At 39.3% G+C, this 26886-nt stretch overlaps 2 protein-coding genes across 2 annotated transcripts in view; both read right to left on the reverse strand.

The window, feature by feature from the left end:
• Positions 1-254: 254 nt before the first annotated feature.
• On the reverse strand, positions 255-3172 carry LOC134332202 (cytochrome c oxidase subunit 5B, mitochondrial). The gene is made up of 4 exons (XM_063013750.1): positions 3036-3172; positions 1335-1405; positions 693-792; positions 255-502 (listed from the first exon to the last, which is right to left on the reverse strand). Exons 1-4 carry the CDS (start codon positions 3145-3147, stop codon positions 390-392), a joined length of 396 nt encoding a protein of 131 aa, XP_062869820.1. The 5' UTR covers positions 3148-3172; the 3' UTR covers positions 255-389.
• Positions 3173-5105: 1933 nt separating this feature from the next.
• dbnla (drebrin-like a) overlaps positions 5106-26886 on the reverse strand; it is a 29471-nt gene continuing 7690 nt past the window's right edge. The window contains exons 9-23 of the mRNA XM_063014673.1: positions 26154-26222; positions 25584-25661; positions 24887-25038; positions 12171-12222; positions 11587-11649; positions 11076-11227; positions 10564-10612; positions 10095-10246; positions 9227-9275; positions 9062-9121; positions 7430-7508; positions 7145-7282; positions 6260-6324; positions 5804-5870; positions 5106-5350 (exon numbers count right to left, since the gene is read on the reverse strand). Of these exons, the coding sequence (XP_062870743.1) occupies positions 5214-5350; positions 5804-5870; positions 6260-6324; positions 7145-7282; positions 7430-7508; positions 9062-9121; positions 9227-9275; positions 10095-10246; positions 10564-10612; positions 11076-11227; positions 11587-11649; positions 12171-12222; positions 24887-25038; positions 25584-25661; positions 26154-26222 (1362 nt within the window). The 3' untranslated portion in view covers positions 5106-5213. The remainder of the gene's footprint in view (positions 5351-5803; positions 5871-6259; positions 6325-7144; positions 7283-7429; positions 7509-9061; positions 9122-9226; positions 9276-10094; positions 10247-10563; positions 10613-11075; positions 11228-11586; positions 11650-12170; positions 12223-24886; positions 25039-25583; positions 25662-26153; positions 26223-26886) is intronic.

The following is a 26886-nucleotide window of genomic DNA, read 5'->3' on the forward strand; positions in this document are numbered from 1 at the left end:
TTACATAAAATTAAACAGCTATATAATCTCTACTGCAAAACGTTGTACACCCCACACCCAGTGAACATTTTAATAATCATTTACAGTTAAATAATAATCAGTTGCTCACAAACAGCTCAGTATTGGTTAGGTTCTAGCACATTTACCTCGTCTCTTCATAAACATTTTACTGACCCAAACATGAATTAATTGAAACCAGCAGCATCACCGAGGCTTCAGTTAAACGGCTGTAAACGTACAAAATCCAAACAGACTCTGAATGTATATAGAGTTTATTATATGTGATCAGCGCTGTGATGCATCATTCTGAACCACACTGAGAAAAACAAACGCCGGGTCTGAATAATTAACATCAACTTTATATTTATAGAATTTAAATTAGAAGCTTCTCAGTGAGGAAGTTCATGAGGAACCAGTTTGTAATGAGAACCACAGGATGGGCAGCGCTGAGCTTCACCTTCATGCAGCCAGAACCAGACGATCGCTGTGTTATCCTCTTCACCTAAACACACACACACACACACACACACACACACACACACACACACACACACACACACACACACACACACACACACACACACACACACACACACACACACACACACACACACACACACACACACGTCATGTACAGGTTGATGGCGATACACACTGGTGTGCGATGAGATTTTGGAGCTTCCTGTACGTACACACACAGCCGACGATCCTCTTGTTGCTGATGGAGGGAACGATGTGTGGATCTTCTTTAGAACCGGCGTACTGCTTCGGCTTCAGTATGCTGTACGGATCCTAAACACACAGGAAATGCATCACTGACACGAACAGGTGATTTATTTCATAACTTTATTCTGAAGCTCAGTGTGAAATGTGAACCAAACACTGACTGGAGTAAAGCCTCAGTATAAAGAATCAGTGCTCTGATCTTATCTTTAAAATCTGTTTTATTTCCATATAAACACAATGTTTAGGAGTCTCGACTGAACTGAACCTAAATAATCTTTATATTACAGCATATCAAGATCTCTCTACGGTGTAACTGAAACAGTAATTACTTTAGATCGATTAAAGGGTACAGCACTTATGGGGGGGGGGGGGGGGGGGGGGGGTTAGGGTTAGGGGGGGGTTACTGACATGTTGTACTGCTTTAAATCAGTACTGCAGACCAATAGCAGAGCTGCTCTGTTGTGAGTCAAACAGTCGATTTAAAAATAGTGGAAGTTCTAAATATAACAGCAGAGCGACTGGGAGACTAAAATCAGATTATAATCAGATGATCAGATCTGAGGTGAGTTAGGAGTTTCTGTGCTGCAGAAGGTTTATTGAGTACGAACCGCTCCAGCTTTCAGGGATTTCAGGATGCGCTTCTCCAGTCCGGTAGCCTGCTGCTCATCTGTGGGAATTCCTACGAACACAAAATTTCACTTCACTGAAATAAAATCATTTTAAATTAAATCTCAAACATGTTTAGTTATTCTCTTTATTCTATTATTTTATTCTCTTTATTCTAAATAAAAGCAGATGAAATTTTGTTCAAACTTACTGGCCACTTTATTAGGAACACACAGAGGACATTTTCTGATCCCAGGATGCATGTGGTTTTATATTTTTAGAAATTCACCAACTACCGTCCCTAACATTCTAAAATCATGAACAGAACCACATGGGCTCTGGAATCCAGTGTTAGTGTCAATATCACGGGTAACTTGTACATCTGTAAAGGCTTCATTAACACTGAAGGGTACAAACACAATTTGGGGCGACATCATCTAGATGGAAGCACATTTTTCACTAGAGAGACATCCCTGCTCATTTTAGCAAGCCAACACCAAGCCACCTTCTGCACTTGTTACAAAAGCTTGACTTTCACTCAAGTGTGCAGGTGCCAAACTGGCCTGTCTGCAGTCCAGAACAATCTCCTGTTGTAAACGATCCCGGACTGTTGAGCAGCTGAAATGTTTGAGCAAGCAGGAATGATAAAAAATTTCACCTTCAAATCTACAACAATTCTTAAATTCCAAACCATTAGAGAACATGCTAAACACAACCCTGTACTGACTGTTTTAATACGATACAGGAAGTAAATGTGGAACATGTAAATAAAAACACATTTCCAGAAAAGTTGGGACGTTCAGCATAAAGAAGAATGTGTGGTGTTTCATTCTCTTACATCTTTATTTAACTGATCAAAGTAAAATTAAAGATTTATAGTTTCACTGATCAACTTTATTCTAGTTTAGAAACAGAAACAGGTTTAGTATTTGATGCTGTAACAGACTCCAGAAAAGTTTCAGTTTTATATAAACACACAAACACACATTCTGTTCAGACAAACTAATTCAATCAAAAGCAAAATAATGTTTATTTCATAATTTATCAGATGAAAATATAAACAAAACTAAATATTTTAATGTTCAGGACAGTTTAACAGTTAAACTCAATCTGACTATTGTATTTTCTTTGATCTATAAACTCTAATCACTACATTTAATCATGTGTAATGTAATAATACTGAATCAGTCACATCAGTTTTATTTATTTATTTATTATTTATTCTGCAGATTTAACAGAATTTGTCCTTTAAAGCTCCACCATGAAGGTGAATGTCACAAACTCACTATTTCAACAATTTCATTAAAGCAAAAGTGTTTATTAATAATGGAAATAAGTGTATTTATTAGTTTATTACTTCTATTTTTAGTAAATCTGAAGATATTTTAATATATAATGACCGAGTCAGCTAGCAGCGGAAGTGTTAGCCGCTAAAGCTAAAGAGCTAACTGTATTCTGAAAAAATAAATGATCGAGACAATAAATAAATATAATTAATACATATACTAATAATTCTTATTATTAGTTAAAACGAATTCAGTGAAGATCAGAAATTATTTAAATAGGTTTAACGGTGTAGAAATGAATTGAAGTGCGCATGCGCCACGTCCTTGAGCAGATGAAAGGACTTTAATAAATAATGATCAATAATAAGACATTAAAATAAATAACAATAATAAATAAATAAATGTTGGATGTTTTACCCCCTCCTGTGGCGAATGAGCGACTCAGTGCAGCAGCAGCAGCTGGATGAGAAGATTTATTAGCTCTATACAGAGCGGAGCAGCAAAAGCGACCAGCAGCTCTCAGCGCCATCTTTCCTTCTGCACCGCGCACACTGATGAGCTCAAAGCTAAAACTCTGCTTACTGTCGCACAGTCATGTCGTAACACTCTCGTAACCACCCACAACTAGTGACGTCATACAGAAGATTTATTTTATTCTTTATAATAATTTAACATCAATAACGAAACGATTTATTACATTTAATATCAGAAAAATCATTTACATCTTCTGTATTTTCAGTAAAATATGACGTTCTTAAATCATGATTATTTAAAGATAAAAAGATAAACATCATAAATACAAATACTATAATAATTTTATAATCTTTATATCAGAAAATTATTTCTGACCAACAATATAAAAAGACTCACCGGAGTCACTGATACAACTTTGTAGGATCAATTATTTACATTTTCTTAAAATCAGTGTTATATTAAACCTGAATAATAAATCTCATTATTTTATACAGCAAATGAACTAAAACAAAACCAGATTTTATTTTATTCTCTGAAATATATGATGTCGTTATTTAAGCAACCGCTGCAAAGTGTAAAAATAACACCATGTAAATACATCTAATAATCAGAAGTAAAGATTTGTGAGGCACTCAGGTGGTTTAAAACACCATCACACACCAGAGCTGAGATCTTAAGCTTATGAGTTTGAATCTCAGCTCTGCCACAGACAGGCTGGGTGCCAACACTAACCAAGCTGGTGCAGGTGAAAAGAAGCGGTCTGTACTGCACACGTGCTGGAGGAGTGAAGAGAGGAAGTGAGATATAAAACAATAAGGTTTATGAATGTTTTCATGGTGTGTCATTGTGGGTTTATTTAATTTGTAAAACATTTTCACATCTATTAAAATGAAACTTAAAGCTTAAATAACCCAGCAGATGAAATCACAGAACAACAGAACAACAGGACGCTTTGTGTTAATGTTGGTGAAGCGCTCAGGTAAGATATTAATATTTTAATTTAATTGTTTTTATTGGATTAAGTTTGTGCCCCCACATCACAGTGATGATTTATAGGTTCAGATTATTATTATTATTATTATTATTATTGTTATTATTATTAGGAGCTGGAGGGTAAATCAGTTACTTCAGAATGTACAATTCTCTTTACTGGTTCATTTAAAATAAATGTTTAAAACTGTTAAACATCTCAAATAGATTAAATAATGATCCCGGATTATGATGAACATTTAGTAAATAAAAGTGAATCTTCATTTAATTTCGTCTTTTTATTTTAAATCAGTTTTTCTGTCGAAACCAACACAAACACTGAAGAATCTCCACTGACTTTGTGTTGTAAATAAAATCATTTCTTGTGTTCTCTAGCGCCACCTAGTGGTCAAAACCTCAACTGTACTCAAGATTTCTTCTCTAGTAGCCAATAAACTAAAGTATTAAAGTTTAGTTTCAACAGACACGTGTGTGTGAATGTTTTATTTTACACCGTGTGTTTCAGAACTTCATGGATAAATGAATTTAAATCCTCATCAGGTACAGACTCTGTAAATCATCAATAAATCATCAATAAATCATCAATAAATCATCAATAAATCATCAAAACTTTACAAACACAATTAACTTTACAAGACGCTGTAGATTATCAGTGTGTGTGTGTGTAATGTGTGTGCATAATGTGTGTGTGTCTGTGTAATGTGTATGTGTGTGTGTGATGTTTGTGTGCATAATGTGTGTGTGTGTGTGTATAATCTGTGTGTAATTTGTGTGTGTGTGTGTGTGTGTGTGTGTGTGTGTGTTCATCTCATAACATCCTTGAAACATCAAAGGTTTTGTTTTGAAAGTGGGCGTGAACAAATTCAGTTAGATTTTTTTTAGCCAATTGCTGCATCCTGAAGTTGAAGCTTTAAAACAGATTAAAATGATTAAAATAACTAACAGCACAAAACTAGAATAAATATTTAATAAATGAACGACTGATGACGACGTTAAACACTCTGTAGTTTACAGGACGCAGTAATGAAGTGATTTTGATGAGGATCTGTGTAAAGACTCATGATCTGTGAGATCATGTGACTCTGTGATTTATCATGAAGTCAGAGAACAAAAACATTCATTAGTGCAAATTTAAATAAGCTCAACAAAATTAGCAGGAAACATCCCATAATGACCATCAGGGCTGAACCCGCGCCACCATCCTTCATCAAACATGTCGATATCAGTGATGATGTCATTAGGGTCAAAGGTGATCTCTGTGGCATCAGCTGAGAAAATAAAAGAAATAAAAGAAATAAAAGAAATGTTGATCATTATTATTGAGTATTTATAGTTTTATTATTTATGTATTTTGGTATTTATGGTTTATCTTGTATTTATTTAACTGGATGTTTTTCTGGAATCACGTCTGTCTAATTTAATTACAATTCACTGTTTAATTATTTGGTTTTATTAGAATTTGAGCCTAAAAAACTCAACTGGATCATAATTTAAAATGACATTAAATGATGAGGCAGAAAAAATATAAATAAAATTATAGTGAATTACTATAAACGTTACTGAAACTTAAACAAGAGAAATCATTTATATAAATATTACCAGCACAAAAGCTTTTTAATATTAATAACATATTAAATATTTATATTTTCAGATGTTATAATAATAATTAAAACAATAAAGTAAAAAAATTATAATGTTCATAAAAACATGAAGAAACTCACCAGCCTGATAATCAAACAGAGCTCGAGCACAAACACCCTGCAGTTTAGCATCATCGTCATAGTAACCCTGTACCATACACACACATATACACACACACACATACACACACATACACCATCAATACACACCGTATACACACAAACACTGTAAACACTTCTAATACACAATAAGGAGTTATTGATCATTATGTACAGCGTTCTTATGTGTTTATAAAGTGCTTTTACATTTAATGTTTATTATTATTTTATTAATAATATTTTAAAAAGTAAAAAAAGAGGGCTTTAAAATTAAAACTTACACGTGAATTAAAGTGCAGTTGTGTTTTTTTAAAACTTTAATCCTATATATATTTAAAGGAAATCACACACACACATTTCATTAAAATGACACACACACACACACACACACACACACACACACACACAACACACACACACACACACACACACACACACCTGAGTATGATGAACAGGAACCATGTCGTAGATGTTTCCCTGCTGCTGGTCTTCTTCATCATTATCTAAATATTTAACAAACACTGATTTTATAGCATAAATTAATCATTAATTTATTAATAATTAATTACAATAAAAATGTACTAAGCAGTCATGATGGTGCAGTGAATCATTTTTATCAGACTGAAAAATTCAGAATAATAAAACTGTAATCAGGAATAATTATTAACCGTCGTAACTTAACACGGTGTTCAGGTTGAATTACTTGATGCAGCATTAAACTGTTAAACAAAGAATTAATTCTATTCTAAATCACACCGAGTTCTGTGAGCTCAGACGTACTGAGCGACAGTGGAAACGTGAGCTGAGGTTTAGATGAGTCCCAGTTTAGATCTTTTCTTTTTACTTTATCGGATAAATAAAGACTGGAGAGAATGAAACACATCACACAATCTTCTTTATACTGAGTTTTACTAAACGTCCCAACTTTTACTGAAATATCTTATTTACAAAAGTATTCAGACCCTTTACTGTCCAAATTCAACATGACACTGACCCCACTGAACCGAATATCTGAACTAATGTTATTAACAGAAACGAGTCGGACGCGTCTCCACATGAACAGACATTAACATGATAGCAAAACATCAAAACTACAAAAAGATCAGAAAATAACCACAACAGAATTTATTTACTTTTAAATGCTGCATTATTTCATGTATGTTGGTCTGAATCTAAATCACCGAAAAACCTTTCTAACAAATTCGGTAAAGCTGGAATAAAATTTTAAGTAGTGATGGTAAAATGATGTGTGTGTGTGTGTGTGTGTGTGTGTGTCTTTATGTGTGTGTGTGTGTGTGTGTGTGTGTGTGTATGGTTGTTCACCTGTATCACGCCATGTGAAATCAGGAGCAGGAATAGTTGCAGTAGAAACCCGAGGAGAGTACTGAGAGACCGGAGCAGATTTCTCTGATACACGTGAAGAATTCTGGGAGACTGGAGTGTAGCTCAGACCTGAGGAAACTACATCACATCACATTTACACTCATCACATTTCATCACATTTACACTCATCACACTTCATCACATTTACACTCATCACACCTCATCACATTCACACTGTTATTATTTATTTTCATGTGATTGGGGTTTCAGTTTAGTTTTTATTACCTGGTTGTGAGTTTCTCTGGGTCTGTTTGAGAAGATCTCTGGGATCGACTGAGCGCTTAGTGATCACTGCTGCTGCATCCTGTACAAATATTTATTCACTTTATTAAAATAAAATAATGTGGATCTGTGGCGAGATGGTTTGTGTCTCACATCAATAATTACTGTAATGATTCATTAGAGCACAAACACTGATTAATATTACACAATTAATAACACAGTACATAACAAAAATAAATAAATAAATAAGTGCTGTGTAAGAATGAAGAGTAAAAATCTCATGTAGATGCTGCTACATCAGTTCAAGTCTTTATTAAAAACCTTTATTATTTATTATATTTATCAGCAGAACATGAATCTCCACTAACAGAAACATCATGTACTGATCATACACACTTAGAGTGAGTGAGTGAATGAGTGAGTAAGTGGGTGGGTTTATGGGTGAGTGAGTGAGTGGGTGGGTGAGTGAGTGAGTGAGTGAGTTAGGGTTAGGGTTGGGGTTAGGGTTAATCCTAGATTAAAATCATAATCCAGGTTTATATTCTCTAATAATGAGGTGATTTTATCAGGTGTGAATAATAAAGATCAAAGGAGCTTTATTATATCTGATCAATATAATCGTAATCATTTAATGGTCCTGATCATGTGACTGATCTGATATGATTGATCACCTCTGCTGTGAGTGAGTGAGTGAGTAAATACGTGAGTGAGTGAGTGAGTGAGTAAATGAGTGAGTGAGTGAGTGAGTGAGTAAATGAGTGAGTGAGTGAGTGAGTGAGTGAGTAAATGAGTGAGTGAGTGAGTGAGTGAGTAAATGAGTGAGTGAGTGAGTGAGTGAGTGAGTGAGTAAATGAGTGAGTGAGTGAGTGAGTGAGTGAGTGAGTAAATGAGTGAGTGAGTGAGTGAGTAAATGAGTGAGTGAGTGAGTGAGTGAGTAAATGAGTGAGTATGTGAGTGAGTGAGAGTGAGTGAGTGAGTGAGTAAATGAGTGGGTGGGTGGATGGTTGAGTAAGTGAGTAAATGAGTGGGTGGGTGGATGGTTGAGTAAGTGAGTAAATGAGTGGGTGGGTGGATGGGTGAGTGAGTGAGTGAGTGGGTGGGTGGATGGGTGAGTGAGTGAGTGAGTAAGTGAGTAAATGAGTGAGTGAGTGAGTGAGTGAGTGAGTAAATAAGTGAGTGAGTAAATGAGTGAGTGAGTGAGTGGGTGGGTGGATGGGTGAGTGAGTGAGTGAGTGAGTGAGTGAGTGGGTGGATGGGTGAGTGAGTGAGTGAGTGAGTGAGTGAGTGAGTGAGTAAATGAGTGAGTGAGTGAGTGAGTGGGTGGATGGGTGAGAGTGAGTGAGTGAGTGAGTGGGTGGGTGGATGGGTGAGTGAGTGAGTGAGTGGGTGGATGGGTGAGTGAGTGAGTGAGTGGGTGGATGGGTGAGTGAGTGAGTAAGTGGGTGGGTGGATGGGTGAGTGAGTGAGTGAGTGAGTGAGTGGGTGGATGGGTGAGTGAGTAAGTGGGTGGGTGGATGGGTGAGTGAGTAAATGAGTGAGTGAGTGAGTGAGTGGGTGGATGGGTGAGTGAGTGAGTGAGTGAGTGAGTGAGTGGGTGGATGGGTGAGTGAGTGAGTGAGTGAGTGTGGGACCCACGTTGGTCTCCAGTACAGATCTGGAACTTCTGATTCCTTTCCACTGAAGTTCTTTGTTCTCCTAAATTAAAACATGAATCACTCAGTAACGCCACACACACTATGAACACATGAATCCATTATTAATTCTATAAAGTATCTATTAGTTAATTCTATGATTTCTTACCACTTCCTGCTGATTTTTACTCTCCACTTCCTGTTTCATCTCAAACAGTCTGTAATTAAAAGATACATTTGAAATGTCAGAATAAAATAATCACATCATCACATCATAACCCTAGATTCAGACTGTGATTAGAGAGATACTTTATTATCCTGAGGAAAATTACTGGGTTAGGATTAGGGTTGGGGTTAGGGTTGGGGTTGGGGTTAGGGTTAATCCTAGATAATAATTAGAATTAGGGTTAGGGTTAGGGTTGAGGTTAGGGTTGAGGTTAGGGTTGGGGTTAGGGTTAATCCTAGATTAAAATCATAATCCAGGTTTATATTCTCTAATAATGAGGTGATTTTATCAGGTGTGAGTAATAAAGATGAAAGGAGCTTTATTATATCTGATCAATATAATCGTAATCATTTAATGGTCCTGATCATGTGACTGATCTGATGTGATTGATGTGATTAATCACCTCTGCTGTTTGATCTGATCATGTGATCAATCTGATGTGATTGATCACCTCTGCTGTTTGATCTGATGTGATGTGATTGATCACCTCTGCTGTTTGATCTGATCTGATGTGATTGATCACCTCTGCTGTTTGATCTGATCTGATGTGATTGATCACCTCTGCTGTTTGATCTGATGTGATGTGATTGATCACCTCTGCTGTTTGATCTGATGTGATGTGATTGATCACCTCTGCTGTTTGATCTGACCTGATGTGATTGATCACCTCTGCTGTTTGATCTGATGTGATGTGATTGATCACCTCTGCTGTTTGATCTGATGTGATGTGATTGATCACCTCTGCTGTTTGATCTGACCTGATGTGATTGATCACCTCTGCTGTTTGATCTGATGTGATGTGATTGATCACCTCTGCTGTTTGATCTGATTGGCTCTCTCTATCTGGCGTTGTTCTCTCTCGGCTGCCTCTCTCTTATCCTGTTCTTGTCTCTCTCTCTCAAATCTCTGTCGTTCTTCCTCCGCTTTCTTTTTCTCCTGCTGGCGCCGATTTTTTTCCTCCTTCTACACCAGTAAACCAGTAAAACCAGTTAAACACACAGGTAGAAAACTGTAATTAGAGGTGGTCAGCAAACGCGCATCTGTCCCAACTTTTTTGGAGTCTGTTAAAGCATCAAATTCTAATCGTGTTTCTATTTACAAACTAGAATGAAGTTGATCAGTGAAACATTACAAATCTTTTTTTTCTACTTTTATCAGTAAAATTCTTTGTTCTCCTAAATTAAAACATGAATCACTCAGTAACGCCACACACACTATGTACACATGAATCCATTATTAATTCTATAAAGTATCTATTAGTTAATTCTATGATTTCTTACCACTTCCTGCTGATTTTTACTCTCCACTTCCTGTTTCATCTCAAACAGTCTGTAATTAAAAGATACATTTGAAATGTCAGAATAAAATAATCACATCATCACATCATAACCCTAGATTCAGACTGTGATTAGAGAGATACTTTATTATCCTGAGGAAAATTACTGGGTTACGATTAGGGTCAGGTTAGGGTCAGGTTAGGGTTGAGGTTAGGGTTGGGGTTGAGGTTAATCCTAGATTAAAATCATAATCCAGGTTTATATTCTCTAATAAAAATGAGGTGATTTTATCAGGTGTGAGTAATAAAGATCAGAGGAGCTTTATTATATCTGATAAATATAATCGTAATCATTTAATGATCCTGATCATGTGACTGATCTGATATGATTGATGTGATTGATCACCTCTGCTGTTTGATCTGATGTAATTGATCTGATGTAATTGATTTGATGTAATTGATCTGATGTGATTGATCTGATGTGATTAATGTGATTGATCTGATGTGATTAATCACCTCTGCTGTTTGATCTGATTGGCTCTCTCTTTCTGGCGTTGTTCTCTCTCGGCTGCTTCTCTCTCATCCTGTTCTTGTCTCTCTCTCTCAAATCTAAGTCGTTCTTCCTCCGCTTTCTTTTTCTCCTGCTGGCGCTGATTTTTTTCCTCCTTCTACACCAGTAAAACCAGTAAAACCAGTTAAACACACAGGTAGAAAACTGTAACTAGAAGTGGTCAGCAAACATGCCTCTGTCTGTTACGGCATCAAATTCTAAATGGGTTTCTATTTACAAACTAGAATAAAGTTGATCAGTGAAACATAAATCTTTTCTTTCTACTTTTATCAGTTAAATAAAGACTGAAGAGAATTAAAACGTCACACATTCTTCTTTTTACTGCCTTTTACTAAATGTCCCAACTTTTCTGGAAATGTAGTTTGTATTAAATGAATATGAATATCATAATAATAAAATTAAAGCCATGAGAATCAGTGGGTTTGTACTGATGCAAGATCTCATTTTGTTTCTCACCTCCAGTTCAGCCCAGAACTTTTCTCTCTCACTTTCTGAAAGTTCTATAAAAGCACTGCTCCTCTGTACGACGTGTAGAATAACGTTAAAAATCATCTTATATATAATGTTATATATTTATAAAGGGCGGCACGGTGGCTAAGTGGGTAGCACTGTCGCCTCACAGCGAAAAGGTCCTGGGTTCGATCCCCGGGTGGGGTGGTCCAGGTCCTTTCTGTGCGGAGTTTGCATGTTCTCCCCGTGTCTGCGTGGGTTTCCTCCGGGTGCTCCGGTTTCCTCCCACAGTCCAAAAACATGCCACTAGGCTAATTGGAGACACTGAATTGTCCCATAGTTACCTAGCCGCTGGGATGCACTGACCAGTGCATTGTAGTGCCAGTCCCAAGCCTGGATAAATAGGGAGGGTTGTGTCAGGAAGGGCATCCGGCGTAAAAACTGTGCCAAATCCCGCCGGCGACCCCTAAAAAGGGAAGAAGCCGGAAATGCCGACCCCGTAACCAAAAAACGGGACAAAAGGCTGAGGAACAAGAAGTTATATATTTATAAAGCTCTGAATGATCAGTTATTTCTGTACATGTTCTTACCGTGTCCTGACGCTGATTTTTACTTTCTATTTCCTGTCGTTTCTCGACCACCCTGTAAATGATGAGAGGAGAGAAACTTTTACTACAGAGAAACAAACACTAATAATAATATTAATAATTATTAAACATTCTAATCTAAAGATCAGGTTTCTAGTGATGGTGTTACAGGTCCACCAGCGGCGGGGGCACAAACAGCAGCATCAGGTTCACCTGCCCTCCGTTAGCATCTCACCGAAGACTCAGTGTAAATGAAAGCATTGTGAAAGAGCTCACTGCTGGTGTTGCTGGTGTTGCTGGTCTGTCTTCTGGTCTGCTGGTGTTGCTGATGTTGCTGGTGTTGCTGGTGTTACTGATGTTGCTGGTATGCTGTTGTTGCTGATGTTGCTGTTGTTGCTGGTCTGCTGGTGTTACTGATGTTTCTGGTGTTGCTGGTCTGCTGGTGTTGCTGGTGTTACTGATGTTGCTGGTATGCTGTTGTTGCTGATGTTGCTGATGTTGCTGGTGTTGCTGGTCTGCTGGTGTTGCTGGTGTTGCTGTTGTTGCTGGTCTGCTGTTGTTGCTGGTCTGCTGGTGTTGCTGGTCTGCTGGTGTTGCTGGTGTTGCTGTTGTTGCTGGTGTTACTGGTGTTGCTGGTGTTACCGATGTTGCTGGTGTTGCTGGTCTGCTGATGTTGCTGGTGTTGCTGATGTTGCTAGTGTTGCTGATGTTGCTGGTGTTGCTGATGTTGCTGGTGTTGCTGGTGTTGCTGATGTTGCTGGTGTTGCTGGTCTGCTGGTGTTACTGATGTTGCTGGTCTGCTGGGCTGACACAGGCTTTCTTTTTCACCGGTTCTCAGCATTTATGAGGAATCTCCTGCGACTCTCCGGACCAGCCAATCATCATCCGTATACCAGAGCTGAGATTTGAACTCATGAGTTTAAGATGTCAGCTCTGGTGTGCTAATGTGTTTCACTGCTGCACCATCCGAGCGTCGTCTTTGTTCTGTGTTTAGCCGCTGCCAGCGTGATGAAGTTTCCTGCCCTCTGTGTGTTTTCTTGAAAGCCTGAGTTGCTACACCGGTGGATTAAGCAGCTGGTATCGATGCGACTCTGCTTTTCTTTTTTCCTTTTATCTGTTTTACTAGAGCTCTGCGTTTTTCTGGTGGTCATAATAAACACCCCAGTATGGCAAATGCATGATTACACTGGGGCAGCTTGGGGTTATGTACCTGTGGGGTGAGTTTCCTCCTCAGCCTGTAGATGTTCCACTTTGTCCTCGTCTCTCTGCTTCAAGCTTCAGATTTGATTTGGTTTTCTTCATGGTTTTGTTTTGAGTTCCTTTTTGTTTGTGGCTCTTCGTCTTGTTCCACCTTTGTTAAGTGCCCTGTGATTGGGTTCATATCTTCTCACCTGGATTCTACCTGGTACCTGTGTGACAAGGTGCGACCCGCCCAGGTACAGACAATAGCTGGTCTTTGTTTAGAATTCGTTTTTGTTTAGTCTCATATTCAAGCCCGGAGTGGCTAATCGGGAGATTCGTGAGGATTCCCGATGGGCCGGCTCATGTCAATCTCAAGTTTGGGCCGGTTGGGAAAAATAATTTTGACACTTACAGTGGGGTCAAAAAGTATTTAGTCAGCCACTGATTGTGCAAGTTCTCCTACTTAGAAAGATGAGAGAGGTCTGTAATTTTCATCATAGCTACACTTCAACTATGAGAGACAAAATGAGAAAAAAAAATCCAGAAAATCACATTGTAGGATTTTTTAAAGAATTTTTTGTAAATTATGGTGGAAAATAAGTATTTGGTCAATAACAAAAGTTCAACTCAATACTTTGTAACATAACCTTTGTTGGCAATGACAGAGGTCAAACGTTTCCTGTAAGTCTTCACCAGGTTTGCACACACTGTAGCTGCTATTTTGGCCCATTCCTCAATGCAGATCTCCTCTAGAGCAGTGATGTTTTGGGGCTGTCGCTGGGCAACACGGACTTTCAACTCCCTCCACAAATTTTCTATGGGGTTGGGGTCTGGAGACTGGCTAGGCCACTCCAGGACCTTGAAATGCTTTTTACGGAGCCACTCCTTCGTTGCCCGAGCGGTGTGTTTGGGATCATTGTCATGCTGGAAGACCCAGCCACGTTCCATCTTCAATGCTCTCACTGATGGAAGGAGGTTTTGGCTTAAAATCTCACGATACATCGCCCCGTTCATTCGGGAAGACCCCGTTCATTCGGGGTACGTCACTTCCGGTGGTACGCACGCTGAGACGCTAGCCTAGTAGTTTGTTTGTAGCCTTTAGCTAAATAACTTTTTATATACGTATGTTTTAAACATATAATTTATACGTTAATCTTCCGTGTGTTGTTGATTTAGTTTTATTTTGTTTATCGTAAAAAAGCGCTTGTGTTTACTAACGTAAATTCGTGCTGTGTTGGAAACTAGGAAACTTCTGCTACCGGCATCCGAACGAAGCCCGGTTTTGTTTGTTTTTGTACTTCAGCGCATAAACATCATAATTATCCAGAATTAAAACCGTTTTCGGTCCGCACGAAGCGCGTTTGTGTTTGGTTGTGTTCTGTATTTCAGCTCTTAAAACACCTCTGTTTTGTGAGGAGTTATAACCGTTTCTGTTCGTAGGAAGCGCGTTTATTTGTTTTGTACACCAGCGCATAACACCGTTTTCCTTTAGAATTACAGCCGCTTTTGTCCGAACGAAGCACGTTTGTGTTGTTTGGTTGGTGGTTTTTGTATTCCAGCTCATCATCGCCTGTTTCATCCGGAATTAAAGCCGTTCTTCTGTGACTACCAGCAGAAGCGCCGGTGAATCCAACATAAACATCATCTCCAACTCATCTTGTAAAGCTAAGTATATTACTTTGTTACTATGGCCCCAGCAGGAGCTTTGTATCCATGTTCCGAGTGTAATATGTTCAGTTATTCCTTCTCCGTGTTTAGTGATAACTTTACATGTGATAAGTGTAGATTAGTGGTTAGTCTGACGGAGAAGATCTCAGTGTTAGAAGGGCGCATTCGGGCGTTAGAACAGACTACTACTAGTGAGGGCTTAGATTCAGCTGTAGCAGTCCCGAATGCCAGCAGTTCAGGTACAGAACCCCAGACTCCGGCATTAGAGCCCTCACAGCGGGGCGACTGGGTGACGTCTCGGCGACATAGTCGTAGGGAAAAGCACCGACCATCTCAGTTGCACGTGTCCAACAGGTTTTCCCCACTCAGTGAGCCACCCGCTGAGAAGCCTGTTAATGTAAGTGCTCTGGTTATAGGAGATTCTCAGCTCCGACACGTGCGTATTGCAACCCCCATAGAGACACCAGCAACCATAGTCACCTGTATTCCGGGGGCCAGGGCGCCTGACATCAGAGCAAACCTGAAAGTGCTGGCTAATGCTAATCGTAGATTTTCGAAGATTGTTATCCACGTCGGCACTAATGATGTTCGTTTACGGCAGTCTGAGGTTACTAAGAGTAATGTTAAAGAGGTGTGTGAGTTAGCTAGGTCGATGTCTGAGGCAGTAGTGTGCTCTGGCCCCTTACCGATTCGACCCAGTGGCGAAACCTACAGCAGGTTGTTGTCGCTGAACCGCTGGATGTCTAAATGGTGCTCAGAAAACTGCATCGATTTTGTAGATAACTGGTCCACCTTTGAGGGAAGGCCTGGTCTTTTGAAGCGGGATGGTGTCCACCCCACGTGGGAGGGTGCTGCTCGCATTTCTTGCAGCATAGGTGACAGGCTTTACCACCGCGTTAGTGTAGCGGCAGATAGTGTTAAATGACTATCCAGAGCCAAGACCAGGCAGCAGACTAACAGGCCTAACCGACTGTCTGCGAGTCGCCATCGGACGTCACCCGGAATCCTTAGGTCACAAACCATTGAGACTGTGTCTGTTTACCGTGGCAGGTGTAAGCCAAAACAAAATCAAAAAGTATGTCATAATAACTTAATTAAAATTAATCTAAATGAGCATCATGAAAACCCTAGTAAAGTTAAACTAAAGTTAGGACTTCTAAACATCAGGTCACTTGCATGCAAAACAGTAATTGTAAATGAAATAATTACAGATAATTGTCTTAGTGCCCTGTGTTTAACCGAGACCTGGGCTAGACCTGATGAGTATCTAAGTTTAAATGAAGCATCTCCTCCGGGTTACAGTTATGAACATAAGCCACGTCTTAGCGGTCGTGGTGGAGGAATAGCCGCAATTTATGATAAAGACATAGGTCTTACTGTAAAATCATCTCCCATAACAAACTCGTTTGAAGTTCTTATCTCTGACATAACCAATAAATGTTCATCTGATAAAAATAGTATGTTTAAACTGGTTACTGTTTATCGACCCCCTGGTCCTTACTCAGAATTTCTTAACGAATTTGCCGATTTTCTTTCTAAATTAGTCTTATCAACTAAGAAAGCTTTAATTGTTGGTGACTTTAATATTCATTATGAGGATAAGTGTAATCCACTCAAAATTGCGTTTGATTCTATTTTAGAATCCTTAGGCATCACCCAAAATGTAACAGGACCCACTCACCGCTGTAAACATACCTTAGATTTAATACTTACTTATGGTATAAACATAGACAACCTGGAAATTATACCACAGAATGACTTAATCTCTGATCACTCCCTACTAATATATGAAGTGTCCCTGTCCAATAATATACAGCAACCAAATCGTTTTAAATGTAAGCGCACTATTACATCTGCAACTGCAGCAGCGTTCATAAACTGCCTACCAGAATTACCAAATATATCAGCATCAGAACCTAAAGAACTAGATCAGGCAACTCAAAACCTAGAGACCGTACTGCGCACAACCTTAGATAACGTAGCCCCACTCAAAACTAAACTGATTAGGGAGAAAAAACTTGCTCCTTGGTACAATGACCACACATGCGCACTTAAACAAGCAGCACGGAAATTAGAACGCAAGTGGCGTCACACTACACTGGAGGTGTATAAGATTGCTTGGAAAGATGCTCTAACTGAGTATAAACATGCACTTATAAAAGCTAAATCTTTATATTATTCATCCCTAATAGAGAAAAATAAAAACAATCCTAGATTCCTTTTTGAGACAGTGTCCAAATTAACTAAAAACGTCAATGAAACTGAATCTAATATACCGCCTGACTGTACCAGCGATGATTTTTTAAAATTCTTTAATGACAAGATAGAAAAAATACGACTTCAGAGTCAGAGTGTGTCACTTGCCAATGTTAAGTATGGACTCACTCCGAGCAGCATTGGTGATAATAGTAACGAGTTAATCCAACTAAATTCCTTTAATCCAATCTCCCAAAATGAACTAACTGTGTTGATTAAATCATCGAAGTCATCATCGTGTATACTCGATCCTGTTCCAACTCGTTTACTTAAAGATTTACTCCCAGCTATTGTAGAGCCCCTGCTTACATTAATCAATGCATCCCTTAGCCTTGGGTATGTACCTAAATTGTTTAAAAGTGCTGTTATTAAACCCCTGATTAAAAAACCTAATCTTGATCCACATGTTTTATCTAATTATAGGCCAATTTCAAACCTTCCTTTTGTCTCAAAGATATTAGAAAAAGTCGTTTCCAAACAGCTATGTTCTTATTTGAATGAAAATTGTATTCATGAAAAATTTCAATCAGGATTTAGACCCAACCATAGTACCGAAACCGCATTAATTAGAGTAGTTAACGAGTTGTTAATGTCTTCTGATAATGGATGTGTCTCTTTTCTTGTTCTATTAGATCTTAGTGCAGCGTTTGATACGGTCGATCATAACATTTTACTGGAGAGGCTAGAAAATACAGTAGGTGTTAAAGGACTCGCACTCTCTTGGTTTCAATCATATTTGACTGACCGCTCTCAATTCGTTTATGTAAATAATAAATGCTCAGAAACTACAAAAGTAAAGTGTGGTGTTCCACAGGGGTCGGTACTTGGACCGCTATTATTTACACTCTATATGCTTCCACTAGGTGAAATTATTCATAAACATGGCATAAACTTTCACTGCTATGCAGATGACACACAGCTGTATATATCAGCCAAACCAAATGATACTGACACAATCAGTAAGATAGAAGATTGTGTAAACGACATAAAAAACTGGATGTCGTCTAATTTTCTTTTACTTAATTCAGATAAAACTGAGGTTTTACTTGTTGGCTCTAAAGCTGCAAGAGACAAGTTGTCTAACCTGGTGCTAAACTTAAACACGTTCTCTGTTACTCCCAGCCCAGATGTAAAAAACTTAGGTGTCACAATAGATTCAGATCTCTCCTTTGATACACACATTAATAATATTACTAGAGTTGCTTTCTATCATTTGCGTAATATCTCTAAAATAAGAAATATACTATCTGTTAATGACGCCGAAAAACTGATCCATGCGTATATAACTTCTCGGTTAGATTATTGTAATGCTCTTCTAACTGGATGCTCTGGTAGATCCTTAAACAAACTCCAGTTAGTTCAAAATGCAGCAGCTCGAGTGCTAACTAGAACTAAAAAATTTGATCATATCACTCCTGTTCTATCATCTCTACACTGGCTGCCAGTTAAATTTCGCATTGATTACAAAATACTTTTACTAACCTATAAAGCGCTACATGGTCTGGCTCCACAGTATCTGAGTGAGCTTATTAATTACTACAACCCAGCACGTCCACTTCGTTCACAAGATGCAGGGTTACTTATAGTTCCTAAAATTAAAAAGACCAAAGCTGGTGGAAGAGCATTTTCTTACAAAGCTCCACAACTCTGGAATAATCTTCCTGCCTCTGTTCGGTATTCGGACACAGTCTCAATGTTTAAGTCTAAACTGAAAACATATTTATTTTCTCAGGCTTTTGATTAGTATAGACAAAGGCGCAGAGCTTGGGGGTTCTTGGTCATAGAAACTTGTGGTGATCAGGGATGTTGGGTCGCTGTCGTTCTGCCTCTCTTGTCCAATCACTCTGGTTTGGGTAGGAGAGGTGGGCGCTGATGTCCTGTGAAAGCCTTCATGACCTTGTTACCTGCTCGCTCTCCCTTTTAGTTATGCTGTAATAATTAGGGCTGCCGGAGTCTAAAACTCTCTGTAAAACTGTTTGTCAACTAGCATTGTACATTATTAACTACATTCTCTGTTGTTTTACCCCGAGGGCATTCTGATGGAAACCTGTTTACCCGCCGAGGTTAAGGATTAAAGTCGAGACTGCCGGGACAACGATGCTGCTCCTGTCAGATGTGACGGGTCTGGAGTAATTGCAACGACAAGAAATCACTACAGACTTTATTGAAGACTAGAGCGGATAACAACTCTATTATTATTTAATTGTTTATTTATCTATTTATTACCACTGTATGACTTTTAGATCATTCAATTCTGTGTTTGTATGATTTGTGTAAATCGTGTATTTATTTAAAGTATCCTCCAGACCACCCAAGAAGGATGGGCCCTGTTGAGTCTGGTTCCTCTCAAGGTTTCTTCCTGTAATTTTCAGGGAGTTTTTCCTTGCCACAGTCGCCCTCGGCTTGCTCAACAGGGGTTTTTGTATCTGTTGGTCCTGGATTTTGTAAAGTTGCTTTGAGACAATGTATATTGTAAAAAGCGCTATATAAATAAAGTTGACTTGACTTGACTTGACATGGATCAGTCTTCCTGTCCCCTTTGCAGAAAAACAGCCCCAAAGCATGATGATCCACCCCCATGCTTCACAGTAGGTATGGTGTTCTTGGGTTCTTCTTCTTCCTCCAAACACGACGAGTTGAGTTTTTACCAAAAAGTTCCATTTTGGTTTCATCTGACCACATGATATTCTCCCAATCCTCTTCTGGATCATCCATATGCTCTCTGGCAAACTTCAGACGGGCCTGGACATGTACTGGCTTAAGCAGGGGGACACGCCTGGCACTGCAGGATTCGAGTCCCTCTCGGCGTAGTGTGTTACTGATGGTAGCCTTTGTTACTTTGGTCCCAGCTCTCTGCAGGTCATTCATCAGGTCCCTCCGTGTAGTTCTGGGATTTTTACTCACCGTTCTCATGATCATTTTGACCCCACGGGATGAGATCTTGCGTGGGGCCCCAGATCGAGGGAGATTATCAATGGTCTTATATGTCTTCCATTTTCTTACAATTGCTCCCACAGTTGATTTATTCACACCAACCTGCTTGCCTATTGTAGATTTACTCTTCCCAGCCTGGTGCAGGTCTACAATTTTCTTCCTGGTGTCCTTCGACAGCTCTTTGGTCTTGGCCATGGTTGAGTTTGGAGTCTGACTGTTTGAGGCTGTGGACAGGTGTCTTTTATACAGATAACGAGGTCAAACAGGTGCCATTAATACAGGTAACGAGTGGAGGACAGAAGAGCTTCTTAAAGAAGAAGTTATAGGTCTGTGAGAGCCAGAAATCTTGCTTGTTTGTTATTGACCAAATACTTATTTTCCACCATAATTTACAAATAAATTCTTTAAAAATCCTATAATGTGATTTCCTGGATTTTTTTTTCTCATTTTGTCTCTCATAGTTGAAGTGTAGCTATGATGAAAATTACAGACCTCTCTCATCTTTCTTAGTAGGAGAACTTGCACAATCAGTGGCTGACTAAATACTTTTTGACCCCACTGTATCTGTCACTTATCTAATCTTATTCTTGCATTCATTCTCCATTCATCTGACAGCGCAGCCCCTACATCGCAGCAGTAGATTAGATGGGTTCTACCATCTGAGGGCATTCTTTCCTCCCAAATGTTTAAGTTGGTTTGGCCCATGAGGTGTCTTTTCTGGAGCGCCGGTAAAACTAAATATAGCAACAGAATAGCGCAAACCATCAGTCGGTGGTGAAGGAGGGCAGGAAGAGGCCAGGTGGAGCCGAAAAGACCAGGTAAAAAAAAAAAAAAAAGAAAGGCGAAGGAAGAAGATGCTGCCAAATGTGCCAAATTAACAGACCTGTTTTCCAGAGGACAGACCCCATGCAGCCGGTATTGCGCAACATAGCCAAGTCAACTTAGCGTAGTTTATTTTGTAGAACCCAGTACACACCATTAATCACAAATATCCAGTTTCAAGCTGAAAATAATAAACATAATTTGAAGTGTAATATATTAAATAGCCTAACTCAGTGGTTCTCAAACTGTGGTACGCGTACCACTGGTGGTACGTGAAGCAGCACGAGGTGGTACGCCAGATAATCTCGGAAAAGTAATAATATGCAACGAAAAAATAAATAATTTAATAATTATAAATAAAAAAATCTGTATAAATCATTATAAATAAAAAGTTATCAGTAAAGTTATAAGTAAAGTTATCAGTAGCTCTCTTGCTTTTGTCAGAGCAGATCTGCGTTTGAAGCTCACTGATCCCGTTCCTGACATCACAAGGCTGCTCCGCTAAACACGCGCACTCACTCACATGCTCAGTGCTAACTGCAGATATAGTGATGGGTCGCTCACGAACGAACCGATTCTATTGAACGGATCTTTGAAATGAACGAAAGGAGCCGAGTCATTTATTCCTGCACAGTTCTTATTGGCTGTAATCCACCCATTCAGCTTCCATCAGTAGAGGAAATTGATCGTAAGTTGTAATAAAAGCTGTTTATTGTCGATATTCAAATCCGAAACACTTTCAGTATCGCGGAGAGCGAAACACACACGAGCACGCACACACACACACACACACACACACACACAGAGAGCTGGTAGTATAATGACAAATAATTGAGAAATAAACTATAAACTTGTTTAATTCTGTTAAATCTGATTATTTCATTGTGCTTATGTTTTAAAGCAGAAACAAACACAGTCACATCTCTATACAAGAGAGGATTTTTCTGAAACTTAATGAAATGCAACCACAGTCTGTCTCTTCCCTGTAGTTTTGAAATTAAGCTTTCTAATTTAAGTGATGTTTGAATTAGGCCTACATTTAATGCAAATTCAAATTTGATGTTAATATAGGGCGTGTCTTATAGTTTACCTAGTAGCGCGATGAGTCACTCTTTGAACGGCTCTTTGAAAGGAACCGAGCCAAAAGATCCGGCTCCCGTCGAGAAGCCATAATTCCCATCACACACACACACACACACACACACACACACACACACACACACACACACACACACACACACACACACACACATATATATATATATATATATATATATATACAGTGTATCACAAAAGTGAGTACACCCCTCACATTTCTGCAAATATTTTATTATATCTTTTCATGGGACAACACTATAGAAATAAAACTTGGATATAACTTAGAGTAGTCAGTGTACAGCTTGTATAGCAGTGTAGATTTACTGTCTTCTGAAAATAACTCAACACACAGCCATTAATGTCTAAATGGCTGGCAACATAAGTGAGTACACCCCACAGTGAACATGTCCAAATTGTGCCCAAAGTGTCAATATTTTGTGTGACCACCATTATTATCCAGCACTGCCTTAACCCTCCTGGGCATGGAATTCACCAGAGCTGCACAGGTTGCTACTGGAATCCTCTTCCACTCCTCCATGATGACATCACGGAGCTGGTGGATGTTAGACACCTTGAACTCCTCCAACTTCCACTTGAGGATGCGCCACACGTGCTCAATTGGGTTTAGTCCATCACCTTTACCTTCAGCTTCCTCAGCAAGGCAGTTGTCATCTTGGAGGTTGTGTTTGGGGTCGTTATCCTGTAGGAAAACTGCCATGAGGCCCAGTTTTCGAAGGGAGGGGATCATGCTCTGTTTCAGAATGTCACAGTACATGTTGAAATTCATGTTTCCCTCAATGAACTGCAGCTCCCCAGTGCCAGCAACACTCATGCAGCCCAAGACCATGATGCTAACACCACAATGCTTGACTGTAGGCAAGATACAGTTGTCTTGGTACTTCTCACCAGGGCGCCGCCACACATGCTGGACACCATCTGAGCCAAACAAGTTTATCCTGGTCTCGTCAGACCACAGGGCATTCCAGTAATCCATGTTCTTGGACTGCTTGTCTTCAGCAAACTGTTTGCTGGCTTTCTTGTGCGTCAGCTTGCTTCTGGGATGACGACCATGTAGACCGAGTTGATGCAGTGTGCGGCGTATGGTCTGAGCACTGACAGGCTGACCTCCCACGTCTTCAACCTCTGCAGCAATGCTGGCAGCACTCATGTGTCTATTTTTTAAAGCCAACCTCTGGATATGACGCCGAACACGTGGACTCAACTTCTTTGGTCGACCCTGGCGAAGCCTGTTCCGAGTGGAACCTGTCCTGGAAAACCGCTGTATGACCTTGGCCACCATGCTGTAGCTCAGTTTCAGGGTGTTAGCAATCTTCTTATAGCCCAGGCCATCTTTGTGGAGAGCAACAATTCTATTTCTCACATCCTCAGAGAGTTCTTTGCCATGAGGTGCCATGTTGAACATCCAGTGGCCAGTATACGAGAATTGTACCCAAAACACCAAATTTAACAGCCCTGCTCCCCATTTACACCTGGGACCTTGACACATGACACCAGGGAGGGACAACGACACATTTGGGCACAATTTGGACATGTTCACTGTGGGGTGTACTCACTTATGTTGCCAGCTATTTAGACATTAATGGCTGTGTGTTGAGTTATTTTCAGAAGACAGTAAATCTACACTGCTATACAAGCTGTACACTGACTACTCTAAGTTATATCCAAGTTTCATGTCTATAGTGTTGTCCCATGAAAAGATATAATGAAATATTTGCAGAAATGTGAGGGGTGTACTCACTTTTGTGATACACTGTATATATAAACACACACACACACACCTAATTAATTTGTGCCATATGTGGTTCTGTGATGAGAAACATAGGTGGTACTTGGAAGTTTTGGTTTGATAATGGGTGGTACTCGGTCTAAAAAGTTTGAGAACCACTGGCCTAACTCATTAATGGAATGTTTTTGTTCCGACGCTACTGTACTGATGACCCCGAGGAGGTCATGACTACTGAAGGGACAGGTAGAGGATATTCTAACAGAGTTATTTAAACTAAGATAGTTATTTGTAATGTAAAATATAACGTAGAGAATATACATGATATATGTTAAATTGTTCAGACATTCAGAAAGATGTCAGCATGATAGCCTAATTTATTTTAACAAATGGAGACAAATAGCCTAAATCACTATCAATTTTACACCATCATAATATAGGCTAAATTGTTAAAAACAAAAAAAACTTTAAGCATGTTATGTTATTCAGCAAAACAGGCTAACCCTTAATGAAATGGTTTTTTTTAGCCTCAGAGCAGCAGATAAGCCATGTCTCATGTCTATAGACAATGACACCGTTATTAATAAAGTGCACTGCTTCTGATGCTGTAGGTAGCCTACTAAATAGTGAAGCTACTTAAGAGTTTAGTGTAAACCTAACGATAGAGCACCTCTCTGTTGAAAAGACAAATGCTATTTTTATTTCAACTTATTGCTCATGTACAAATGTAAATACTTTTTCATCTTTATCACATTTTTTACCTTTTAAATCTTTATCTGATTTAAATTTGAATTAAACATGTTTAAGTGAAGTGTTTTCTGTTAACTTACCAACATACACCTGAACTTATACCCAATAAAAAGGCATTGTAAGAGCTAGCGGCTGTTTCATTTATTCAAATTTTTCCTCCGTGGAAAAACTGTTTATCTGATGGTTTGATTGATCTGATGGTGTTATTGATCTGATGGTGTGATTCATCTGATAATGTGATGTAGGTATTGAAGTAACTGATCACCTCTGTTGATTGATCTGATTGGCTCGTTCTCTCTGGCATCTCTCTCTCTCAGCTGTCGCTCTCTTTTCCTCTTCTTCTCTCTCTCTCTCATCTCGCTGTCGTTCCTCCTCGGCTTTCCTTCTCTCCTGCTGACGCCGATTTTCTTCCTCCTTCTAATCAATGCAAAACCAGTAAAACCAGTTAAACACAAACTAACCACTAACTAACTTCCACTCATAATAATTGTAATTTATTTATGCTCAGCTGCTTCTGCTCTTCAATTTCACTCGTTCACTTTATTCACCTCAAATACTCTTACTACCACTTTATTCAATTCACTTCCTGCTTCGATTTATTTAAGGAATTTAGGGTTAGGGGTTAGGGATTAAGGTGTAAGTTAGTGTTAGGGTTAGGGTAGGGGGTCAGGGTTTAAGGTGTAAGTTAGTGTTAGGGTTAGGGTAGGGGGTCAGGGTTTAAGGTGTAAGTTAGTGTTAGGGTTAGGGTAGGGGGTCAGGGTTTAAGGTGTAAGTTAGTGTTAGAATAGGGGGTTAGGGATTAAGGTGTAAATTAGTGTTAGGGTTAGGGTAGGGGGTCAGGGTTTAAGGTGTAAGTTAGTGTTAGGGTTAGGGTAGGGGGTCAGGGTTTAAGGTGTAAGTTAGTGTTAGGTTAGGGTTAGGGTAGGGTTTAGGGTTAGGGTAGGGGGTTTGGAGTTTCTCACCTCTATCTGAGCCCAAAACGTTTCTCTGTCACTTGCATTCATTCCTTCTAAACTGCTGCTGTTCTGATGGACTGTACCCTGCACACACATCATCAAACATACACACACACACACACACACACATGGGTTAAATAACTATTAAACCCTTTCTTGAATAGAAATAAATGACCCCAACACCAGAAAAGTTGCACCATGTGCTGTTATAGCTGAAGATCTGGACGCGGTTCTAACAAACACTGACAGACTTTTATTTTAATAATAAATCAGTTTGTATTAAAATGATCAGGATGCCTGAAGAGAGTCTGACGAGAAATGGACTTAATAAGCACAAACACACACAGAGCTCCACAGAAGATCCACAGGAGGCAACAAGGACAAAAACTGCTGAGAAAAATGAACCCAACCACCATGAAGAGTGGAAAACAACAGACGTGTTTTAACAGACCCAGACATGCCAGTGTCCCCAAAATCTAATACTTTATACTCTAACTCTGCTATTACATTTAGGATTTAAGTTTTTAATATCAAATACCTACAAATAATCAGAGAAGAAATGTGTGAGATACTTACATTGGCTACCGGTGCAGATCTGGAACTTCTAACCTCTTTCCACTGAGTGACCTGAAGTTCTTCTTCCACCTGAATAAATACAAACACTCACTAACACCAAATACTGAACACTGGGGGACTGGAACTCAGTTTGGGTGGAAAGTGGATGTCTCAAAGTGGATGTGCTATCTGTGAAGGTATATAACTACCTGTGTAGGTATATAACTATCTGTGGTGTGGAGGTATATAATTACCTGTGGAGGTATATAACTACCTGTGTAGGTATATAACTATCTGCGGTGTGGAGGTATATAATTACCTGTGGAGGTATATAACTATCTGTGGAGGTATATTACTACCTGTGGAGGTAGGGTTAGAGTTACTGGGTTGGGGTTACTGGTTAGGGTTAGAGTTACTGGGTTAGGGTTAGAGTTACTGGGTTAGGGTTAGAGTTACTGGGTTGGGGTTACTGGGTTAGGGTTAGAGTTACTGGGTTATGGTTACTGGCTCGACGAGGGTGGGAGTTCGGGATTCAAACCCCTCTAACATCACTTGTATTACTGGCTGCAGAAGTTACTCAGATACACTCAAAACCTCAAAACCATAAAACTGGACCACTGTATACATGCTGTGTGTGTGTGTGTGTGTGTGTGTGTGTGTGTGTGTGTGTGAGTGTGTGTGTGTGAGTGTGAGTGTGAGTGTGTGTGTGAGTGTGTGTGAGTGTGTGTGTGTGTGTGTCTGTGTGAGTGTGTGT

This window comes from Trichomycterus rosablanca, chromosome 18, assembly GCF_030014385.1.
Source record: "Trichomycterus rosablanca isolate fTriRos1 chromosome 18, fTriRos1.hap1, whole genome shotgun sequence".
In the NCBI taxonomy this organism is placed as follows: Eukaryota; Metazoa; Chordata; class Actinopteri; order Siluriformes; family Trichomycteridae; genus Trichomycterus; species Trichomycterus rosablanca.